The 25,841-nt window shown below is 38.7% G+C and overlaps 1 protein-coding gene across 1 annotated transcript in view; it reads right to left on the reverse strand.

Moving 5' to 3' along the window:
- Nucleotides 1-25,318, reverse strand: part of LOC109058634 (neoverrucotoxin subunit alpha-like) — a 47,300-nt gene extending 21,982 nt beyond the window's left edge. The window contains exons 1-3 of the mRNA XM_042749337.1: nt 25,224-25,318; nt 21,378-21,485; nt 19,432-21,116 (exon numbers count right to left, since the gene is read on the reverse strand). Coding sequence (XP_042605271.1) covers nt 19,432-21,116; nt 21,378-21,477 — 1,785 coding nt within the window. The 5' untranslated portion in view covers nt 21,478-21,485; nt 25,224-25,318. The remainder of the gene's footprint in view (nt 1-19,431; nt 21,117-21,377; nt 21,486-25,223) is intronic.
- Nucleotides 25,319-25,841: the final 523 nt, after the last annotated feature.

Genomic DNA, 25,841 nt, shown 5'->3' on the forward strand with positions numbered 1-25,841 from the left:
CGGTCCTGTCAACACTGCACTGGCTCCCTATCAAACATCGTATAGATTTTTTTAAAATCTTGCTTATTACTTATAAAGCCCTGAATGGTTTAGCACCTCAGTATTTGAACAAGCTCTTGTAACATTATAGTCCTCCACGTCCGCTCTCCGTTCTCAAAACTCTGGCAATTTGATAATACCTAGAATATCAAAGTCAACTGCGGGCGGCAGATCCTTCTCCTATTTAGCGCCCAAACTCTGGAATAAACCTACCTAACATTGTTCGGGAGGCAGACACACTCTTGCAGTTTAAATCTAGATTAAAGACCCATCTCTTTAACCTGGCTTACACATAACATACTAATACACTTCTAATATCCAAATCTGTTAAAGGATTTTTAGGCTGCATTAATTAGGTAAACCGGAACCGGGAAAACTTCCCATAACACCCGATGTACTTGCTACTTCGTTAGAAGAATGGCATCTACGCTCATATTAGTCTGTTTCTCTCTTATTCCGAGGTCACCGTAGCCACCAGATCCAGTCTGTATCCAAGTCAGAGGGTCACTGCAGTCACCCAGATCCAGTATGTATCCAGCCCAGATGGTGGATCAGCACCTAGAAAGGATCTCTACAGCCCTGAAAGACAGCAGAGACCAGGACTAGAGCCCCAGAGACAGATCCCCTGTAAAGACCTTGTCTCAGACGACCACCGGGACAGACCACAGGAAACAGATGATTCTTCTGCACAATCTGACTTTGCTGCAGCCTGGAATTGAACTGCTGGTTTCGTCTGGCCAGAGGAGAACTGACCCCCCGACTGAGCCTGGTTTCTCCCAAAGTTTTTTTCTCCGTTCTGTCACTGATGGAGTTTTGGTTCCTTGCCGCTGTCGCCTCTGGATTGCTTAGTTGGGGACACTTCATCTACAGCAATATCGTTGACTTGATTGCAAATTATTGCACAGATACTATTTAAACTGAACTGAGCTTCATGATGGCATCACTGAATTCAATGATGGACTGCCTTTAACTGTCATTTTGCATTATTGACTCACTGTTTTCCTAATTAATGTTGTTCAGTTGCTTTGACGCAATCTTTTTTGTTTAAAGCGCTATATAAATAAAGATGACTTGACTTGACTTTATGCAACAAGTATTATACATTTTATGTACAATAATTTATAATTGTATTATTTATATAAAATAAAAAATATTCAAATATTTTTAATTACTTTTCAATTATACCAGTAAGTAATGTTAAAATAGAGACAATGCCTTTAAAATCCAATTTTCTGATTTTCTGAAGCCAGATTAGAGCCATTTGGTAGGAGTAAAATAAGAAAAACATCTGCAATAATATGGTTTAGCCCATAGATTCCCATATAGCTCTATTCAAAAGGCCTATAAATTCTCTAATTGTTTTTAGACATAAATACTGCCTAAAAAGTTGTGGGTTTGGATATGTATTTAGATATTTTCAAGGATAACTTTTTGTAAAGGTTTAGATTTTTTTTATGGTCTGAAATGTTGATTTAAAGTGTCAGTTTTTTTTGAATTATTACTACAGTCAAACCTTAACACAGAGAAAGCATTTTGTTACACAAAACGTAAAAATTCTATAAAAATGTAACAAAAATGAACAGGAATGTTTTATCAGAGCTTAATCCTTCTGGGTCTGATCTGATTTTAACCTCTTATTTCAGTTTTCTGACTCTTTATGGCTAAATGGTTATAGACATACCAGTTTATTTGAATGTGTGTAGTTGTGTGTGTGTGTGTGTATGTAAGTGTGTGTATATGTGTGTGTGTGTGTGTGTGTGTGTGTGTGTGTGTGTGTGTGTGTGTGTGTGTGTGTGAGTAGATGTGTGTGTTTTTGTGTGTTTGTGTTTTTGTGTGTGTGTGTTTGTTTGTTGTTTACTTTTTTTTTAACTGCATTGTAGTTGAATTATTGCTTTTATTTTACATATTTTCTGTGTTACAGTCACCCCAGTTCATAGTTGTGTGTGTGTGTATAAGTGTGTGTGTGTACGCATGTGTGTGTGAGTGGATGCGTTGGTTTTGCACTATTGATGTTTTAGAGTTTCACCCTGTCATTGTGGTGTACTTTTTTCTGCATTGTGGTAGATTTGTAGATTGTGTTTTTGTCAATTTCCTATTCATTTCCTATAGTCTGTCATTTTTGACCGAATAGCACAAGTGTAACTATTTTTTTTACAACCATTTAGCCTTCTCAAATCAAGCCCTCAATTTTTTTGTGTTTACATTCCAAATGCCATAAAAGTCACCAATTTCATGCCATGCTGATGAAGCTGTGATTTTTAAAATTTCAAAACAGAAAATGCTCAGAAGTGAAAATGCTCAGAAGTGACCGAAGAGCACCAAAGGCTTAAGAACCATGTGCTTGCACAGGTTCTGTGTGATCCTCTTCACTAACATCCTCTGCGTTTCATCAGGCTCAAACTGATAAGCAATATATAGACAAAGCCATTGTCTACAATACAACTGGAGCACATTCTGAGCTGAGGAGTGGGACGTAGAAGCATTCGAGCAGCAGAAGAAGACAGTAGTCTGTAAGTGTTGTGTATCTTTTCTCATTAGATTTGAGTGGAGTTGTTGTTGCTAGGACACATTGTTTTGTTTACTCTGTTTTACCATGGTAAACGTGAACTCAAATCGCATTTGTCCCTCGTGCTTTTGCAGTTTCAATTTATATGTAGTAGGGTGTGGCCAGCTGCATTCAATTACATGTAATCAGGGGAGTATATATTTGCTCTGTACACCGCAGCAGCCCTCATGTGAAGCCCTCCTCGTGTGAAGACCGACGAGTGTAAAGACGATCGTCTCTACCTTGCATGACTCAACCGAGTAAGGACACCGGCAAGGCACTTGAGTATTGCATTCCTCCCTTTTCTATTCTTTACTTTTTGTATTATCTGTTTTCATCTACTTGATCTACTCAATTGGACTAAATATGTGCTTTCAAATTTCTACTATTACTACTTACATTCGTAAATCACACACTGTATGTTAGAGGCAGCGCAATCCTAACAATCTGTGCACTGTTCCTCTGACCTCTACTACGTTACTCTCTATTCCAGTTGGTCTCTGGAACTGCCAGTCTACTGTTAACAAAGCAGACTTTATTTCATCTATTGCTACTCATTCAAGTCTCAACCTCATGGCCCTAACTGAGACTTGGATCAAATCTGAGGACACTGCCACTCCCACAGCCCTCTCCACTAATTTCACTTTTTCCCACACCGCACACACGACGGGAGGGGTGGAGGGACGGGTCTGCTTATTTCAAAAGAATGGAAATTTGATACTCTACCATCCCTCACCAGCAACAGTTCATTTGAATCACATGCAATTACTATTACTCACTGTAACAATATAACTTCACAATCACGGGAAGAAGGAGGAAGCGGGAACCGGCAAACACTCAAATAAAACTTTAATAACAAAATAAACATAAAACAGCGCGACAGCCCCTCACGGTCGACTGCCACGCACAAACAAAAACCAAACACAAAATAAAGCCCAGGCCTGGTCCTCTCTCGTCCTTCACTGTCATCGCTCCTCTTTTGAATCCTTCCGATCTCCTCTGTGCGACTCGAGACCGGTGAGTGGAGCAGGTGTCGCTCATTTCCCAATCACTCCACCGGCCTCGCTCCATTCCCACGGCTCCTGGCCCCGCCCCACTCGTCACACTCACCCTGTTACAATCCATTTTGTAGTTATTTATTGTCCACTAGGTTAACTGGGTAACTTCTTAGATGAGTCAGATGTGCTACTCTCAAATTTCCATGAGGACGGCACTCTTTGCATACACATTCAAATCACTGTACATCTTAAATAGAACAACATTATAAACAATATAAGGTTCGATTACACAAGATGAATATTTAAACACAACAACAAAATTAACATCGGTGACTTATACAGGTGCTGGTCATATAATTAGAATATCATCATAAAGTTGATTTATTTCACTAATTCCATTCAAAAAGTGAAACTTGTATATTATATTAATTCATTACACACAGACTGATATATTTCAAATGTTTATTTCTTTTCATTTCGATGATTATAACTGACAACTAAGGAAAATCCCAAATTCAGTATCTCAGAAAATTAGAATATTAGAATATTAGAAAATTAGATACCTAGCCTTATCGCCAAATGACTACAGTCCCATTGACTCCCTCTGCAAATGTATTGATGAAATTAATAGTTGGATGTGCCAGAACTTTCTTCAGTTAAACAAAGAAAAAACTGAAGTTATTGCATTTGGAAACAAAGATGAAGTTTTCAAGGTGAATGCATACCTTGACTCTAGGGGACAAACAACTAAAAATCAGGAATCTTGGTGTGATTCTGGAGACAGACCTTAGTTTCAGTAGTCATGTCAAAGCAGTAACTAAATCAGCATACTATCATCTAAATAACATTGCAAGAATTAGATGTTTTGTTTCCAGTCAAGACTTGTTGGAAACTTGTTCATGCCTTTATCACCAGCAGGGAGGACTATTGTAATGGTCTCCTCACCGGCCTTCACAAGAAGACCATTAGACAGCTGCAGCTCATCCAGAACGCTGCTGCCAGGATTCTGACTAGAACCAGAAAACCTGAGCATATCACACCAGTCCTCAGGTCCTTACACTGGCTTCCAGTTACATTTAGGATTGATTTTAAAGTACTATTCTAGTCTCTCATAAAGACAAATCAGAGGTGGAAAGGCTGCTTAGTTTAGAACTCGTTAACCTCAGTGTTTGGCTAACAGACAACAAGTTGTCTATCCACCTTGGCAAAACAGAGTCAATTCTTTTTGGGTCCAGAGATAAACTGAAAAAGGCTATGGGGTTCAGAGTAGTCGTAGGTATTGTTGAAATTACAGCCAAGGAAGCAGTTACTTACTTGGGCTGTATATTATATAACAAACTATCAGGGGAGCTTATGGCTCGAAAAATTATCTCAAAGGTAAGCCAAAGGACTAAGTTCCTGGCAAGAATATCCAGCCTCTTAGATAGTAAAACATTAAAAATCCTGGCTGATGCGCTTGTTCAATGTCATCTTGACTATACCTGTACATCTTGGTACACAGGCACTACTAAAGGTCTTAAAGACAAGCTACAGATCTGTCAAAATAAACTAATCAGAGTGATCCTTAAATTACATCCTAGAACTCATCTTCTTCCTGACCATTTCTGACCAAGTCTTGGGTGGCTCAGAGTGGAGGAGAGGGTTTCTCAACTTAAACTGTGTTTAGTTTATAAGATAAGAAATAATCTGGCACCCAAATATTTATGTGATTACTTTTCAAAAATTAGTGATACGCACAATTACTGCACCAGGGGGAGTTCCAAAGATTACAGGCCCTGCCGCTTTAAGAGCTGTGTGGGAAAGTACTCTTTCCTATACTCTGCAGCTGTCTTGTGGAATGATTTACCTTTAAACCTTAAACTGTTTAGCTCTTCCTATTATCATTTTAAATCTTCAATAAAAAAATGGTTATTAAACTTATAAAGAGGAAAAAAAGAAAAAAGTAAGGAAATAGAAATCCTTGAAGTAGTAGGAATACTGTATTGTCTGCTTGTGTGTCTGCTTGTCTTTTGGGAATTTAGTCTTTGTTTTGTTTTTTGTTTTGTTTTGTTTTTTTAAATGTGTTTTTATTAGTGTTTTTTGTTTATTTATATGTATTTTTTTATGCTCCCTTTCTTCATTGTCCTCAATGTTGTTGGTACATGTACTGTTACTCATCTTCCATCTTAAGGACCACAATGGAAATAAGCCTATGGGCTTTTTGTGTTTTTATCCTTTTGAACACTTCATGTTGATTGCTGTTGTTCAATAAAGTATTCAATCAATCAATCAATCAAGTCCTGTTGGAAAATGAAATCTGCATCTCCATAAAGTTGGTCAGCAGCAGGAAGCATGAAGTGCTCTAAAACTTCCTGGTATACAGATGTGTTGACCTTGGACCTCAGAAAACACAGTGGACCAACACCAGCAAATGACATGGCACCCCCCAAACCATCACTGACTGTGGAAACTTTACACTGGACCTCAAGCAATGTGGATTGTGTGCCTCTCCTCTCTTCCTTCAGACTCTGGGACCCTGATATCCAAAGGAAATGCAAAATTTACTTTCATCAGAAAACATAACTTTGGACCACTCAGCAGCAGTCCAGTCCTTTTTGAAGCGAGACGCTTCTGATGCTGTCTGTTGTTCAAGAGTGGCTTGACACAAGGAATGTGACAGCTGAAACCCATGTCCTGCATACGTCTGTGTGTAGTGGTTCTTGAAGCACTGGCTCCAGCTGCAGTCCACTCTTTGTGAATCTCCCCCACATTTTTGAATGGGTTTTGTTTCACAATCCTCTCCAGGGTGCGGTTATCCCTATTGCTTGTACACTTTTTTTCTACCACATCTTTTCCTCCCGGAAAAGATGTGCTTCCGGCTTTGCTACCGTTCGGACGTTCTGCACTTTGCTTCTTTTTTCTGTACTTTTCTCTGATTTTTCTAAGATTTTTACTTCAGCAGATCAGCACAGTGCTCAAACAACAGATTTTTGGCACAAACACTAAAACTAAAAACTCTTTGGGACTGGAATTATACTACAAAAAGAAGACTTTGCCTCCCACTGCCAGCAGCTTACATTCCGGAGACGGGAAAACAACTGCCTACATTCAAACAGAAGAGAGAGAAAATGCCTCCTGTTGAATATACTTGTTGCATGAACTGCTGCCAACTTCTACAAAGGATTGTGGTTCTTGAAACAAAGTTACTTGTTGGACTTCCAAAACAGGCGGAACACTCAGCAGACCGTCGTCATGGACCCTCTCAGCATACAGCCGGTGAGTCCCATGAATCTTCTGAATCTCAACAGTTTATACCAAGTGTAGAGCAACAAGCCGAAACTGATCGCCACACTAATCGATGGCACAAACAGGGAGCGAGACCCAAAGGAACACGAGACATCAGATTGTCACGAGTTTCTTGTATTGCTGCTGTAGCATTCTCTACCCCAGGTTCGACTATGACAAGGCTTGTGAATACTGGTATTCTATCACCCCCTATACATCCTGAGAACAGATTTGAAGCATTAATGAATGCAGGTGAGGAATCCCCAAATGTGATTAAACATGGATCGGATCAGCCAGCAGCTAACACTGCTACTAACAGGCGCTCGAGGTCGAGCAGACAACGACATTCAGCTCAGAGCGCAGTCGAGCCCAGGACTCTGATAGTGAGTGACTCTATTATCAGAAACATCAGTAGCAGGACTACAACAACATGCTGCCTTCCTCAAGCAACGGTTTCTGATGTGAACAAGGAACTTCGGAACATTCTGATGAAGCACAAGACTGCAAATTCGAATCATCATCCATGTGGGGAAGAATGATATTCGGAAAGAGCAGTCAGAACTCCTTAAGAAGGACTTCAGTGAACTCTTTCAAACACTTTGAAGACTCAAAGTTCAGTCGTTTATCAGTGGACCACTTCCAGCAAGGGGAACAAATATGTTTTCATGGTTGCTTGGGCTGAACACATGGCTACAAAGATCTTGCAATATAATAGGAGTAAATTTCATCGACTACTTCAATCTTTTCTGGGGCCATAGACAACTATTTATACCGGATGGCCTCCACCCTAACAAACTTGGTGCTAGAGTGCTTAAGGACAATATCTACTTCTCCTTACGTCATCCTTCAGCAGAGTGTGTCAATCCATTCACACACACACCAGGTCCGAGTCATCATGTGGTTGACATATCCCATGAGGACACTGATAACACCATGCAGCCACAACAAGCACTGCTGACCCTGCCCACAGAGCTCCTCACAGACAGACTGTGATGTATCAAAACAGATACAAGACTCAGCACCCAAGGACGACTTTCTGGAAAACGGCCAGGGAAGCCAGGGAAGCCAGGACAACATATCACAGTCACCAGAAACACCAGAGACACAGCCCCTCTCACCGGACACATTATCCCTCTCTCCAGCATCTCCACTTCTGTGCTTCTCACAGAAAATGGAGGAATTGGTGTATGCTGGTACTAAACTCTCTCACTCATTTGCTGCAAGCCCGCAAATATCACCAAAAAAACGGCGAGCCCCCCAACCACCAAAGCCTGTGGGCCCTGCTCCTGTGAGAGCTCTCCGAGCGCTGCCACAACGCCAGGGCCCAAACCCTCCATCTGCTGTAGGTGAACCAAAAACAACTGATAGAAGCTCTCAGTGATATGTGTCGGGTCCCCGATATAATAGCAGCAACATTCACAAATGTTTACAGAACAAGCGGGAACCCAGTGTGCCTGTAGCTTTCTCTGTTTCAGTTTTATCACGTGATAGAAAGTCTAAGGTCTTTTCAAGCTCAAGGGCAAACTCATCTAATCTGCGGCCTATAATGCATCAAACTAAGATTGCTGTAAAGACACAAAGTACTGCCATCAAGTTAGCATTTTTAAACATTCGCTCACTAAAAAAATAAATAATTTCTAATCAATGACTTTATAACCACAAACAATCTGGATTTTGTGTTTCTAAATGAAACATGGCTAGAAGACAGCTGCTGTTACAATACAGATGGGTCGGAGACGGAAGATCACAGGTAAGGTGGTATTTATTGACACAAGCAGAGGAGGTATGGTAAACAGTGGTGATAACGGTAATTGAAGAGTGTGAGTGAACTGATACTGTCCTTGTCTTGACGTAGAGTGAAGGTCCTAGAGGTAGTAGAGGAGTGGAGACGTTGAGGGCTGGACACACACACACACACACACACACACACACACACACACACACACACACACACACACACGATCGACACAGGAGGTAACTGGGAATCGCTGGAGACAGGTAAGTATAGCAATGGAAGTCCTTGAAGTTGGCAGGTAGGTAATCCAATTTGCGAACGAGACCGGACAGTGACTGTGTGTGAGTGAGTGTCTTTTAAGTGCTGGTAGATGAGGTGCTGACGAGGGGCAGGTGTGTGTGATCAGTACTCAGGTGAGGGAGTGCGCTGTGATTGGAAGGGGTTGGAGCCTGGCGTGTCTGTGACAGCTGCAGTGCAACAGTCCTCAATGAAGCAGCCCCTCCTAACTTTACTTTCATGAGTGTCTGCAGGACTGTTAGGAGAGGTGGAGGTGTAGCTGCTCTATTTAAAGATGTCTATCAATGCAAGCAAGTGTCATTTGGTCAGTACTATCTAGGGATTGTGTTAAAAGGTGCTCCACGCATTCTGTTTATCATTATTTACAGGCCTCCAAAATACTCTCCAGCCTTTGTTGAAGAGGTCACAGAAATGTTATCAATGATTTCCTCAGAGTTTGACTGTTTTGCTCTTGCATGGGATTTTAATATTCACATAGATAATGCAGAAAACAAAACTACAAAAGAAATGATAACGGTTGTAAACACTTTTGACCTGATTCAGCATGTGCATGGACCCACACACAAAGGTGGACACACTCTAGATTTAATCATCAGTAGGGGTATAAACATTTCATCCATTGTTATTAAGGATGTAGCACTGTCTGATCACTTCTGTATTTTCTTTGATATATTGTTCTCTGCCACCACCGAATCTAGATCTGTCTCTGTCAGAAAGAGATGCATTAACGAGAACACTAGTGTGCGGTTTATGGAGGCTATATCTCTAACACCAAGCATTTCTGCAGACTCTGTTGATATTGTCCTTGATTCCTTTAACTCAAAAGTTAAGAATGTTATTGATGATATTGCTCCAATAATAGTCAGTAAGAAAACAAACTGACAGAAATCAGTTTGGAGAAGATCAACAGCAGTTCAGACTATGAAAAGACAATGCAGAAAAGCCGAGCGGATGTGGCGGAAGACGAAACTTTAAATTCACTATAGCATCTATAAAGACAGCCTTAATGCTTTTAATGTGAAACTAGCCACAGCTAGACAGAGTTTCTTCTCAAACCTTATAAATAGTAACTTAACACTCGTACTCTTTTTGATACTGTTGAGAGACTGACAAACCCCCCAAGTCTGATTCCCAGTGAAATGCTCTCAGACAGCAAATGCAATGAGTTTGCTTCCTTCTTTTCTGAGAAGATCATTAATATCAGGAAGGCGATTAGCACATCCTCCAGTAATGCAGAGGTCAGACAGATTTGGACACAATATCAAAAAGATACTATGTCCTATTTTTGAAGCAATTGATAGCAAAATTTTGGAAGTAATAGTACAGTATAGTACCTTAAATTGTTAACCTGCTATCTTGACAGACTTCCCACATCTTTTTTCAAAAATGTGCTTAACTGTTTAGAAACAGATCTCTTAGAAGTGGTGAACGCCTCACTTCTTTCTAGGACTTCTCCAAACTCCCTGAAAACTGCTGTTGTTAAGCCCCTACTGAAAAAGAGCAATCTTGATAACACCATTTTGAGCAATTATAGACCAATATCTAATCTTCCTTTTATTTTCAATCTGGTTTCCGACTGCATCACACCACAGAGACAGCGATCATTAAGATAATAAATTATATTCGCTTTAATTCAGATTCTGGCAAAATATCAGTGCTGGTATTACTAGATCTCAGTGCTGCGTTTGACACTGTCGATCATAACATACTACTAGAGTGACAGGAAAACTGGGTCGGGCTTTCTGGGATGGTACTCAAATGGTTCAGATCATACTTAGAAGGGAGAGGTTATTATGTGAGTCTAGGAGAGCATAAGTCTAAGTGGACGTCCATGACATGCGGAGTCCCACAAGGCTCAATTCTGGCACCGCTCTTGTTTAGCCTGTATATGCTCCCACTAAGTCAGATAATGAGAAAGAACCAAATTGCCTATCACAGCTATGCTGATTATACACAGATTTACCTAGCCTTATCGCCAAATGACTACAGCCCCATTGACTCTGCCAATGTATTGATGAAATTAATAGTTGGATGTGCCAGAACTTTCTTCAGTTAAACAAGGAAAAAACTGAAGTTATTGCATTTGGAAACAAAGATGAAGTTTTCAAGGTGAATGCATACCTTGACTCTAGGGGACAAACAACTAAAAATCAAATCAAGAATCTTGGTGTGATTCTGGAGACAGACCTTAGTTTCAGTAGTCATGTCAAAGCAGTAAATAAATCAGCATACTATCATCTTAAAAACATTGCAAGAATTAGATGTTTTGTTTCCAGTCAAGACTTAGAGAAACTTGTTCATGCCTTTATCACCAGCAGGGTGGACTACTGTAATGGTCTCCTCACCGGCCTTCACAAGAAGACCATTAGACAGCTGCAGCTCATCCAGAACGCTGCTGCCAGGATTCTGACTAGAACCAGAAGATCTGAGCATATCACACCAGTCCTCAGGTCCTTACACTGGCTTCCAGTTACATTTAGGATTGATTTTATAGTACTTTTACTCGTTTATAAATCACTCAATGACCTAGGACTGAAATATATTGCAGATATGTTCACTGAATATAAACCTAACAGACCATACAGATCATTAGGATCGAGTCAGTTAGAAATATCAAGGGTTCACACAAAACAAGGGGAGTCCGCCTTTAGTTACTATGCCGCCCACAGTTGGAATCAGCTTCCAGAAGAGATCAGATGTGCTAAAACATTAGTCACATTTAAATCTAGACTCAAAACTCATCTGTTTAGCTGTGCATTTATTGAATGAGCACTGTGCGATGTCCGAATTGATTGCACTGTATTTTACATATTTACTGTATTCTATGTAAAATCTTTTTCTATTTTGGTAACACTTTATAATAACGTTTTGTTATAAGTCATTTATAAATTATTAGTTAATGATGAACTAATCATTTACAAAACATGACTATACATTCATAAATGATTAATAAGTAATAAGTTATCATTTTAGTAATGTTTTATTAATTCAGTTATAAGTAACTTATAAGTTATCAGTTAATGATGAACAAATCATTTACAAAACATGATTATATGTTCATAAATGATTAATGAGTGGTATGTTAACGATTTACAAATGTGTTGTAAGTTATCTTAAAAAAAGTTCAAATCATGAAATAAATCAAACTGATCATTAGTAGATGGTTTATAAGTTATTAGTTGATACATTATTTATCACTTATAAATCATTTAAGTATATTTCTGTCAAAATTGTTATGTATAATTATCTCAATAAACAATTGTTAATCATGAACAAATGATGAATATACCATTTAGTAAATGATCAGTATATGATTTTATTGGTGAATTTGTTAGCTGGTCTGTGTTCAAAAGCACAAACATGCAGGTATGCTAAAGCACTATTTTTAAGAGGAGTAATTCATTTGTTTTGAAGTGGATAAACATTTATAGATGTCTTAGTCAGGTGATTCCAGTGGTTTGTGTTAAATCCTTTCACTCATCAGCACAGACTTGTGTTCTGTGTGGAGTGTGTGGATCTAGTGATGAAGTGAACCCCTTCCACTGAAGCTCACATCAGGTGCACAGAGTTAAAGACTCCATGTGTGTCAGAGAAGACAGCTGTCTATACCCTCACCAGTCAGTACCACTTTCTGCATCCCCTGATCTAAAGTGTAAACTATTCATCACTTGTAAATGTGTTACATATCATTTGCAGATCTTTATAAATTATGTACAAACTGCAGTTTGTAAATTTACCATGTATTTGCCATATGCAAAAGTTGTGGTATACCTTTCAGTTACAGGATATACAAATCTACAAATCCCTTATACAGTATGATATTTAAATTATATATTTTTATGTAAATATATTTTACTATTATATAGATATCTTTGAGCCTTTAACTCACTCCTTATACACAACTGTTTAGCCACTTCACAAAAATAAAAACGCAATATAGATATATTGACAGTGACTATTATCTTAGTTAATATACTATTGTATAAAAAAGATCATTTTAAGCTCCCTGCTCCACCCTATAATCTTAATCATAACCATTTTGACAATATACAAAGTGTAACAGGCAGATAAATGTACGTTTGTCACAATAATTTATTTAAAACATTACAAAAAGCAGTATAAAGAACAGATAAAACGACGCGTGTGCTACATTACCAGTGATCTGACAGCAAAACAATTTTGTGTGAGTTACAGAATGAAATTAAAGTGTTTAATCGCTGCAAACATTCTCCTGATCTGCATTTCCATCCTTCAAAGCGTCACGCTGAATCTCATTCAATACAATTCGGCATGTCGCAAACAATCTATGGTGGTCGCAAATCACAAGTGACAGCCAATAAGGAGCGAGGTTTGACGTCACTGCCGCAAACCAGTGTCGTTGTGTAGAAGCGCCAATTTTGAAAGTTTTAACGGATGAGACGGCAGCTATGTACTGTTATTAATGTATAATGATTATATTACGGAAAACAAATCTTTTTCTCACACGGTGGTATCGTACGACTTAAAATGCACAAAATAATGGATTACGTTTATGGTGCGTTTTCATGTTATGGTGAGCAGCTGTCCCAAGGGAAACAAAATAAAAAATAAACAATTAAGTGCTGATTAAATGGTGACAGAGTGTTCATTTATTTATTTAAAAATAATTAAGTTCAAGCTTGGGTAAAGTGATGGAATGAGATGGATGTAACAGGAAGATCTGCAAGCGATATGTAACACATTTACAAGTGATGAATAGTTTACACTTTAGATTAGGAGATGCAGAAAGCTTTGTAAATGATTTATTCATGCGTTTACACATCATCTGTAACAGGTGTTGAACACTGTGTAGTGTGTACTAAGTGCTGACTGGTGAGGGTAAAGACAGCTGTCTTCTCTGAAACACATGGAGTCTTTAAACTCTGTGCACCTGATGTGAGCTTCAGTGGAAGGGGTTCACTTCATCACTAGATCCACACACTCCACACAGAACACAAGTCTGTGCTGTTGAGTGAAAGGATTTAACACAACCCACTGGAATCACCTGACTAAGACATTTATAAATGTTTATCAACTTCAAAACAAATGAATTACTCCTCTTAAAAATAGTGCTTTAACATACCTGCATGTTTGTGCTTTTGAACACGGACCAGCTAACAACTTCCTCAATAAATCATATACTGATCATTTCTAATGGTTTATTCATCATTTGTTCATGAGATAATTATACAAAACAATTTTGACATTAATACTTCAATGATTTATAAGTGATAAATAATGTATCAACTAATAACTTATAAACCATCTACTAATGATCAGTTTGATTTATTTCATGATTTCAACTTTTTTTTAAGATAACTTGCAACACATTTGTAAATCATTAGCATACCACTCATTAATCATTTATGAACATATAGTCATGTTTTGTAAATGATTTGTTCATCATTAACCAATAACTTATAAGTGACTTATAACTGAATTAATAAAACATTACTAAAATGATAACTTATTACTTATTAATCATTTATGAATGTATAGTCATGTTTTGTAAATGATTAGTTCATCATTAACTAATAATTTATAAATGACTTATAACGGAACATTATTATAAAGTGTTACCTCTATTTTTAACTGTTTTAAATTCATTTTAAATAAGTCAATTTTTAAATCATTTCCAATGTTTTATAATTGCTTGTTTTATTTTTGTTATTATTTTTCTTCATGATTATTTTACTTTCTTTTATGTAAAGCACTTGAATTACCATTGTGTACGAAATGTGCTATATAAATAAACTTGCCTTGCCTTGCCTTCCCTTCGTCTCTCTATTAATGTGCTTGGACACAGAGCTCTGTGAACAGCCAGCCTCTTTTGCATTGACCTTTTTTTCTTGTCCTCCTTGTGCAAGGTGTCAATGGTGGTCTTTTGGACAACTGTCAAGTCAGCAGTCTTCCCCATGATTGTGTGGCCTACAGAACTAGACTGAGAGACCATTTAAAGGCTTTGCAGGTGTTTTGAGTTAATTAACTGATTAGAGTGTGGCACCAGGTGTCTTCAATATTGAACCTTTTCACAATATTATAATTTTCTAAGATACTGAATTTGGGATTTTCCTTATTTGTCAGTTATAATCATCAAAATTTAAAAAAAAAATAAACATTTGAAATATATCAGTCTGTGTGTAATGAATGAATATAATATACAAGTTTCACTTTTTGAATGGAATTAGTGAAATAAATCAACTTTTTGATGAGAATTCTAATTATATGACCAGCACCTGTAATCAGGAATAATTAAATAAACTTACATTCAGTCACACACACACATTAACACCTGAAAAATGATGGAGCAAGTGGCTAGTGAAAGTGAAAGTAAAACGAAATAGCGGAACTCACGTCAACTAGCGACACACATTCATAATAAAAGTCCTTCCACTTTAAATATACATAGGAATTTTAGAACACTTCCTCCACCCTCTGTTTTCAGCACTGGACACAAACACTGCTACTGATATTTTTTGCTCTACTCTAACATCTTGCTTAGATAACTTTTGTCCACTGTCATCCAGACCTGCACTCCACACCTCCTCTGCCCACTGGCTGTCCGATGTCCTCCAGGAACATCACTCTAGACCCAGGGCTGCAGAGAGGAAGTGGCACAAATAAAAAAAACCTACTGACCTTAGTGCATATCAGTCACTCCTCTCATCCTTTTCTACAAGTGTCTTCACTGCTAAAACAATATACTACCACGACAAAATTAACAACTGTTCCGACTCTCGCATGCTTTTCAAAACATTTTCTTGTCTTCTTTGTCCTAATCCACCCCCTCCTTCATCAACTCATACTGCTGATGACTTTGCAGTATTCTTCATAAATAAAACAAGAACCATCAGCGACCAATTCTCCACACCGCAGACTGACAACAACTTCATAACCTCAAATACACACTCACTCTCCTCCTTCTCTCAACTCTCGGAGGCAGACATTTCTAAACTTATCCTTTCCAATCATCCCACTACCTGTCTGCTTGATCCCATCCCCTCTCACCTCCTTCAAGCGATTTCTTCTTTAGTCATACCTTCACTTACTCACATTATCAACACCTCTTTTCACTCTGGAACATTTCCCTCAGCATTTAAGCAGGCTCGGATAAGCCCACTGCTGAAGAAACCATCTCTAAATCCAGCACTTCTAGAAAACTTCAGACCGGTATCCCTTCTTCCATTCATTGCAAAGACACTTGAACGATCTGTGTTCAACCAGCTCTCTATGTTTCTTGTACAGAACTACCTCCTGGACAGCAACCAATCTGGCTTCAAAAGCGGCCACTCAACTGAGACTGCCCTGCTCTCGGTTACTGAAGCCCTGCGACCGGCAAGAGCAGCTTCAAAATCCTCAGTACTCATCTTGCTGGACCTGTCTGCTGCTTTTGACACTGTTAATCACCAGATTCTCCTGTCCACCCTCAGAAAGATGGGCATCTCTGGAAGTGAACTCCAGTGGCTTAACTCCTACCTGTCTGATAGATCCTTCAGGGTGTCTTGGAGGGTTAAAGTTTCTAAGTCACAACTTCTTGCTACTGGGGTTCCTCAAGGCTCAGCACTTGGACCGCTTCTCTTCTCCATCTACATGACGTCATTAGGATCTGTCATTCAGAAGCATGGCTTTTCCTATCACTGCTACGCTGATGACACTCAACTCTACTTCTCATTCCAACCAGATGATCCGACGGGAGCTGCTCGCATTGCAGCCTGTCTGAGTGACATTTCTAGCTGGATGAAGGATCATCACCTTCAGCTCAACCTTACTAAGACAGAACTGCTGGTGGTTCCAGCTAACCCATCGTTACATCACAACTACTCTATACAGCTGGGTTCGTCTACCACAACTCCTTCCAGGACAGCCAGAAACCTAGGAGTTGTGATGGATCAAATGCAGAAATGTTAATCCATGCGTTTATGACCTCAAGGTTAGATTATTATAATGCTCTATTGGGTGGTTGTTCGGCACGCTTAGTAAACAAACTCCAGTTAGTCCAAAATGCAGCAGCTAGAGTTCTTACTAGAACCAGGAAGTATGATCATATTAGCCCGGTCCTGTCAACACTGCACTGGCTCCCTATCAAACATTGTATAGATTTTAAAATCTTCCTTATTACTTATAAAGCCCTGAATGGTTTAGCACCTCAGTATTTGAACGAGCTTGTTACATTATAGTCCTCCACGTCCGCTCCGTTCTCAAAACTCTGGCAATTTAATAATACCCAGAATATCAAAATCAACTGTGGGCGGCAGATCCTTTTCCTATTTAGCGCCTAAACTCTGGAATAACCTACCTAACATTGTTCAGGAGGCAGACACACTTTTGCAGTTTAAATCTAGATTAAAGACCCATCTCTTTAACCTGGCTTACACATAACACACTAATATGCTTCTAATATCCAAATCCGTTAAAGGATTTTTAGGCTGGACTAATTAGGTAAACCGGAACCGGTAACACTTCCCATAACACCCGATGTACTTGCTACATCGTTAGAAGAATGGCATCTACGCTAATATTAGTCTGTTTCTCTCTTATTTCGAGGTCACCGTAGCCACCAGATCCAGTCTGTATCCAAGTCAGATGGTTACTGCAGTCACCCGGATCCAGTATGTATCCAGCCCAGATGGTGGATTAGCACCTAGAAAGGACCTCTACAGCCCTGAAAGACAGCGGAGACCAGGACTAGAGCCCCAGAGACAGATCCCCTGTAAAGACCTTGTCTCAGACGACCACCGGGACAAGACCACAGGAAACAGATGATTCTTCTGCACAATCTGACTTTGCTGCAGCCTGGAATTGAACTGCTGGTTTCGTCTGGTCAGAGGAGAACTGGCCCCCCGACTGAGCCTGGTTTCTCCCAAGGTTTTTTCTCCATTCTGTCACTGATGGAGTTTTGGTTCCCTGCCGCTGTCAACTTTGGCTTACTTAGTTGGAGACACTTCATCTACAGCAATATCGTTGACTTGATTGCAAATTATTGCACAGATACTATTTAAACTGTACTGAGCTGCATGATGACATCACTGAATTCGATGATGAACTGCCTTTAACTGTCATTTTGCATTATTGACACACTGTTTTCCTAATTAATGTTGTTCAGTTGCTTTTGACGCAATCTTTTTTGTTTAAAGCGCTATATAAATAAAGATGACTTGACTTGACTTGTGATAGATGATCAGTTAAGCTTCACAGACCATATTGCTACAATGACCCGGTCCTGCAGATTTGCCTCATACAACATTAGGAAAATTAGACCCTTCCTGTCAGAGCAAGCCACCCAACTTCTTGTCCAAGCTCTTGTTCTCTCCAGACTGGACTATTGTAATGCTCTCCTGGCGGGCCTTCCTGCATGTACTATCATGCCTCTGCAACTGATCCAGAATGCAGCAGCGAGGGTTGTCTTCAATGAGCTGAAGAAATCCCATGTCACTCCTCTCTTTATCGGTTTACACTGGTTCCCAATAGCTGCTCACATCAAACTCAAGGTACTGATGCTTGCCTACAAGACAACAACTGGCGCTGTACCAATATACCTAAACTTGCTGGTTCAGACCTATGTGCCCTCCAGAAGCTTCCATTCTTCAAATGAACGACGCATCTACTGCCATCCCAAAGAGGCACAAAATCACTCTCACAGACTTTTTCCTGGACTGTGACCAGCTGGTGGAATGACTTCACAATATCAATCCAAACAGCTGAGTCTTTAGCCATTTTCAAAAAACATCTTAAGACACATCTATTTATATCTATTCTATACTATTCTATAGTACTTAAACTGAACTGAGCTGGATGATATCACTGAATTCAATGATGAACTGCCTTTAACTGTCATTTTGGATTTTTGTCACACTATTTTCCTAATTAATGTTGTTCAGTTGCTTTGACACAATCTGTATTGTTAAAAGCGCTATATAAATAAAGATGACTTGACTTGACTTGATTTTTTTCGCCACCACCTGACCAATTAATATTAGCACTTACCTATTCTATTCTACTCTATTCTATTTATTTATATTTATAAAAAAATAAAATAAAAATCCTTGCTATGTGCCCTGTGCTAGACTAAACTGAGACTTGTCAAAGCACTTGTATATTGTTGCTCTTTCGTTGGTCTGTTTGCTTCCACTTTGTAAGTCACTTTGGATAAAAGCGTCTGCTAAATGACTAAATGTAAATGTAATGTAAATGTTTAGACGTGCAGTAGAGGCGGTTTAGCCAATCACAACACACTGGACCAGCTAACCAGTCAGAGCCCATCATGTGTTTTTTTGAGGGAGGGGCTTGATAAAACAGGAAATGATCAGCATGTTTTTCAGAGAAGGGACAGAGAGGTGTGGAATAAAGGTAAATTATGTGAAAAATAACATGTTTTTTAAAAAATGAAGCATTAACACATGTTGGACTGTACCCCATAAACACAATCAAGCCTGGATAAAGACCAGTCAACCATCCCTTTAAAGTGTAAAAACCACAATAAGGGGTTTTTACACTTTCACTCTCTTCAGCTGATATTAGATGAATGATGATCTTACCTCTGTGGTAACACTGATCACGTCACTCTCTCTGGTGTAGTTGAGTTTCCCCAGCGCTGCACATTTAATCTCATACACAGCTCCTGATCTCAGATCAGTCAGAGTAACTGTGTGTTGATTCTTCAGCACAGCTTCAGATCTCCAGACTGAGTCCTGATTGGCTTTATACAGTAATCTGAGCTCCACTGTAGCAGGACATGATGGAGGAACCACCTTCAGAACCACACTCTGACCTTTGACCTTTTCAGTGACTGGACAGACTGGTTTGGATGGAGGACTAAAGCATACAGCATCATTACATCCATCTTCATACAGCAGAACACAGGAACCAGGAAGATTCTTCATTTCTTTTGAGGACACAATAAACTTTGCTGGTTTACGGTCTTCTGAATTCATCAGGTTCTTAAATATCTCCAAGTTTCTCCTCATGGTCTTCTGGATCTCAGGAGTGAGCCAAGACTTTTGCTTGATATCAGGGCTTATGTCTACATTTTCTCTTGTTGTTGAAGAACTCAGATAGATCTTTTGTTTATGAAGGATGATGTCTGAGCAGTTCAGAGATGTGAATGTGTAACTGACCAGATTCCCGACCTCCAGATCCATCAAGATGGCATCTATGTTGACTTCCACCTGTGCACCGTAATCCTTCAGCTGTCTGAGGATTGTTTTAATGATCTCAGACTCTCTTTCTCTCTCCTTCAGCCATTCTGTGAGGTCACTATCGCTGAATGGAGATTTCTCATGTTCTTGTAGAAGATCATTCAGTGTTGTTTCCTTCATCACATCTCCACGGATGTTTGGCAGCAGAGAGCAGAGCTTCTTCATGAGTCTCAACTTCCACTTGTAGCAGTTTTGCTTCATTTGCAGTATTTTATCATGAAATGCAGCAAAAGCCACAGCAGGAGAGTCTTCCAGAAGATCACTGCATTTCATCTCAGTGGTATATAAACTCTCAACCACTGATTCAGTTTCTTGGATTAAATCTATGCTGATGTCTTTCTGAAGTTTTGAAGCTCTTGAGTGAAGTTTGTGCAGAGGATAAAGCCAAACTCTCAGAGGAACCGCCAGCTCTTGGTTTTCTTTCAGCAGTTTCGGAAGATCAGCAAAAACCTTCATCGCATCTTCAAAAGTGGTTGGGTTAGACGGCAGCTGGAAGTCACCATAAAACGTACAAGTGAAGTTTTTGACTGCAGTTTTCTGATTCTTATTCATACTAATTTCAGCATTTGCACCTACTGAAACAATGCCTTGTAGTTTCTCAAGAGCCACTTTTACTTCTCCTTTTACTGTGCTTTTGTCCTCATCTGAAGAAACTTGTCTGTCAAACACAAAGCAGGCATCTGCTCCATACAGGATTCCTGTCACTACATGTGTGGCATTATCATCATCAGGAATATTTTCAGGAGGCAGCTGATTCACGGTCAGTTCTTTAAACTCACTGGTTGAATGATAATGTAGCACCAGTCTCTGCTGTATGAAAGACTTCTTGGTGTCTTTGAGATACTTTGCTGCTCCACTAACCTGGACGAGTCCACCTAAAACACTCAGGTTCAGTCCTCCTTCAATATTTAGTAAGTTAGATTTGTCTTTAATGGAGTCTGAAGTTGTGACAGTGAAATGTGTATTAATCTGGGGACGAGCACAGATATTCTGCTCCAGCTGTTCTTTATTCCAAAATCTGATTCCTGTGGGAGGAAAAAGTGTTTTAACTCAACAGCTGTATAAATAAAATCTGTTATTCCAATTGCACATGTTCACCACTAGGTAGCGATGATTTATTTTTCACACTCACAATTTTGACATATTCCGTCTCCATTTCAAAGTGTCTTTTATGTGGTTATTATTAGTTTAGATTATTTATTTTTATTAGATTATGCACTTGTATTAAACAAATGGTAGTGTTATTATTTTCTTTAAATATCTCTCTGTAAAGGCTGTGTTGGTACCTGCTATTAACTCGTCTTTTCTGCAGTCATACAGCATGCCGAGCTGGAAGGGTCTCCCAAGAGCAGCTGTTTTTATCAGATTCACTCCCACTGAGTCCATGCTAAACACTATCAGATCAGAAAATATGAGTTAGTGAAGTTACAGTAAATGTGAACTTGTATTAAAAGAGAATGAAGAAAGAATAAAGATAAGTTTGTACCAGGGCAGTTCTAGACCCTTTTTAGGATCTGTCATTTATATATAATTTATTTATTTTTGACGTGTCTGCTACCCTGCATTAGTGAGGCTAGCAAACATTTCATGACACTGTCATGAGAAGACTCCAAAGGTTTTCGTCTAAAGTGTGTTTTTAAGCTAAAGTAAAGCACATACTTTGTTTATATCTTGTGAATATAACTTCATAACGGTCCTTTTGGTCATCTAAACCACACCCGCCTAGGAGGCTTACACGGACTGTCAATCGCAGTGTATTAATCAACCCGGCCAGATCGGTTGGCAACGATTCTGGTAAAAACAATTTTTTCTTTGGATTACTTAATATACGATCGCTTTCCACTAAAGGACCCCTGGTGTACGATCTACTGTCTGACCGTGAGTTTGACTTTTTTTTGTCTAACTGAGACATGGCAGAAACCAGACGACTTTTTCCATCTAAACGAGTGTGTTCCCCCAGGATATAGTTATGTTTGTAAATCTCGTGATACGGGAAGGGGAGGGGGGCTAGCAATACTTTATAAAAAGAAATTGAAAGTATCTCAGTTAACTTTGTCTACATATTCTTCTTTTGAGTAAATTGCCATAAAAATCAATGGTGCGATTACAACTATCCTTATAACTATCTACCACACTCCCAAGAGCAATAATGCCTTTTTAACTGAATTATCTGAACTCTTGACTTATCTATGTTCCATATCTTCAAATGTTATCCTTCTGGGTGATTTTAACATTCATACAGATAATGTCAGTAATGCATTTACAAGCAAATTTTTATCATGTTTGGATTGCTTTGGTATACAACAATTTAACACACTTCCCACTCATACTAAGGGGCATACTCTTGATCTTGTTTGCTGCTCTGGTATAACACCTTTTAATTGTACTGTTTCTGATCTATCCATATCAGATCACTTTCTGGTGTCATTTTGTGCCAGACTGGCTATTTTTAAGGTAAACCTGTAATCGCCGATTACATTTCGGAATATTAAGAACATTGATTTGCCTACTTTTGCTGATGAACTTGCCATCTTTTCCAGTAAATCTGATTTCACTACTGTTGATGAACTGGTAAAATATTACAATGATGGACTGAACATGATTTTAGATGAATTCACACCTGTGAAAACTCTACTGTTTCATTTGTACATTCAGCTCCTTGGTTTACACCTGAACTGCGTGAACTTAAAACTAAAGGCCGCAGGTTAGAGCAGCTGTACGTCAGGTCTGGCCTTACTGTTCATAAAGAAATGTATGCTAAACATATTCAAAATTATAAAAATGCACTGACTAAAGCTAAATCCGATTACTACTCCAACGTAATTGGAGTTAGCAATGGGAACTCTAGGTCTCTTTTCTTGGTGGTAAACAATATTCTGAAAATACCTGATTCTTTGCCATTTGATATGTATTCCACTGACTTATGTGATCGCTTTTTTACTTTTTTTACATCTAAGGTTGAAAATGTACATCGGCAAATTACTTACTGGTACTCTTCACAATGACTCCTGTCAGTCTATCACTCACACACCTCCCCACTCTGTTTTCTCTAACTTTACACTACCAACTATTTCAGAGATAGTGGGTCTGATAGGTAAATCTAAATCTTCGACTTGTCAGTTAGACCCTCTACCAACTCCTTTAGTAAAAGCTTGTTTACCAGCCCTTTTGCCGTTGATTACTAAAATTGTTCATGCTTCACTTGGTTCTGGTTTTGTATCTCCATCTCTTAAATCTGCTATTATTACACCCATATTTAAGAAACCAGGGGGTGATCCATTTGATTTTGAAAATTTTCGTCCAATTTCAAATTTACCATTTATCTCTAAGGTAGTTGAAAAGTGTATTGCAATTCAAATTCATGAACATCTGTCCAATAATAACTTGTATGAACAATTCCAATCTGGTTTTCATCCCCACCACAGCACTGAGACTGCTCTTGTCAGAATAACCAATGATCTACTGTTGGCAACTGACTGTGGGCTTTTAACTATACTTTTCCTTCTTGACTTGAGCGCTGCCTTTGAAACTGTCTCACATAACATACTTCTTGACAGATTAGTTTCCACTGGTATTACTGGCACTGCTCTGTCTTGGTTTAGGTCATATCTATCTGGACGCAGTCAGCGTATTCAATTATATCTACAGTCACCACTGGTGTTCCCCAGGGTTCTGTTTTGGGCCCGCTTTTTTTCATTATATATATGCTCCCTTTTGGTGATATTTTAAGGAAATATGGTATTAATTTTCATGTTATGCGGATGACACCCAACTTAACCTGTCTGCCAAACCCACCGGTTCTTTTCCTCCGCCATCTTTGTCAAGCTGTTTAGCTGAAATTAAAGACTGGCTTTCAGTGAACTTCTTGAAGGTAAATGGCAATAAAACTGAGGCTCTGCTTGTTGGCACTAGATCTGTTGAGTCTAAATCTAATTGTTTCTCTTTACGCATTGACAATACTGCAATCTGTCCTTCCTCTCAGGTTAAAAGTTTGGGTGTCATCATGGATAGCACACTATCTTTTAGAGCTCAGATTAATAATATCACACGGATTGCATACTTCCATTTACGCAATATTTTTACGTCCATTTCTTTCAAATAATAATAATGCAGTTCTCATTCACGCACTAGTCACTTCACATATAGACTACTGCAATGCTCTTCTCACAGGTATTCCCTCCAAATTGCTGCATAAGCTTTAGTTGGTTTAGAATTCTGCAGCTTGTGTTCTCTCTAGAACACCTTATACTGATCACATTGCTCCGGTTCTCCAGCAATATGTTCTCCCTCAATGTTCGCAATAGCGATTGACTTTTAAAACCCGTCTTAAGACATATCTTTTTATACAGGCTTTTTTATAACATGTTTTATTGAGACTTAAATGCACATTATATGTATATGCTGTTTGTTTGTTTTGTGTTTTCTCTTATGCAGTGAGCTGTATATTGCTTGTATGGTGACCTTGGGTGTTCTGAAAGGCGCCATGAAATAAAATACATTATTATTTATTAATGTAACTGCATTCATTCTGTAACTACAGCATGCAGTGCACATAGATCGTTTTTTCTACTTATATGTTATTTTGTTTGTATTTATATTTCTGCTGTCGACATGCTGCAATACACAGCCACAACACTAGATGGCGAGGGCTAAACCACCTAATGGTGGAATTCCTGGTTTGCACCAACTTAGATGCACTGAAAAATAAAGCTGAATGCAGTACTGACATTATTTAATAATTTTGGTAACACCTGACGGTAAGGGTACATGAATTACCATGAATTCATGCATAAATTAATGTGTGAATTATGCATTCCTTCATACATTAATATCTCATGAATTATCAGGAACTAACACGTGTTAAAAGTTTTTCATTCATGGCTTCATGGATGAACAACACCTTAATAAAGACATTAACTAAGTTGAGTACATCATCATGATTTATTATTTATTACGCATGTTTTCTTTGTTCACAAAAAAACAAGGTCTTTACTATCTTTACATTGTGGATAAAGCTATGCTTATGGTACATAATTTAAAAAAAAAAAATTATTTCACGCATGTAAGACTACTTGAATTATTAAAGGAATATACAAAAATCCACATTACCTCATGCATGCATTTTCACTCACCTTCAGTGTTTTTTTCAAAGCTCTTTCTTCCGTTTATCTTTTTGTTGAGGAGTTGAAGCTTTTGTCATTAGATTCGGATATCTAAACATGATATAAAAGTGACATTGTTTAGTGTTTCTATTTAAAGACCTCAAACACTGATCTGATGGGATTTTCTTTCCGTGATGAAATGCTGAGACTCTGCGATGAGAAGCTACTCAACTTTCACTTTCTGATTCATGTAAACTCCACCCTATAAAGCAAACTAATGGGTTTAGAAAACAGACAAAAAAAAAGTAACATTCTATAGAGCACAAAGATTGACATTAATAATTATTCATTTAATTTAAAATAATTTTTAATGCAACTTAAGTCGGATAACATGTCTTTGTCTTTTCATTGTACCACTGAATCTGCATACGTCCTTGTATTGTTATCAGTGTGTTTCAGCCATTGTTTCCTTGCCATTAAAGATTTGTGAAGTTTACCTCCACGTCTCCTCGTTCCCTGTTCCTGAGAGTGTAACGTGACAGAATCCCGGACCCAAAACAAACAAAGATGATGAGCTGTGTGCGTTGCGGCAGAGTGGTCGGGCATTGGCGGGATATGTGGAGGAAAGGGTGTAGTTTTTGTTTGAAC

The sequence above is a fragment of the Cyprinus carpio genome, chromosome B22 (genome assembly GCF_018340385.1).
Source record: "Cyprinus carpio isolate SPL01 chromosome B22, ASM1834038v1, whole genome shotgun sequence".
Taxonomy (NCBI): Eukaryota; Metazoa; Chordata; class Actinopteri; order Cypriniformes; family Cyprinidae; genus Cyprinus; species Cyprinus carpio.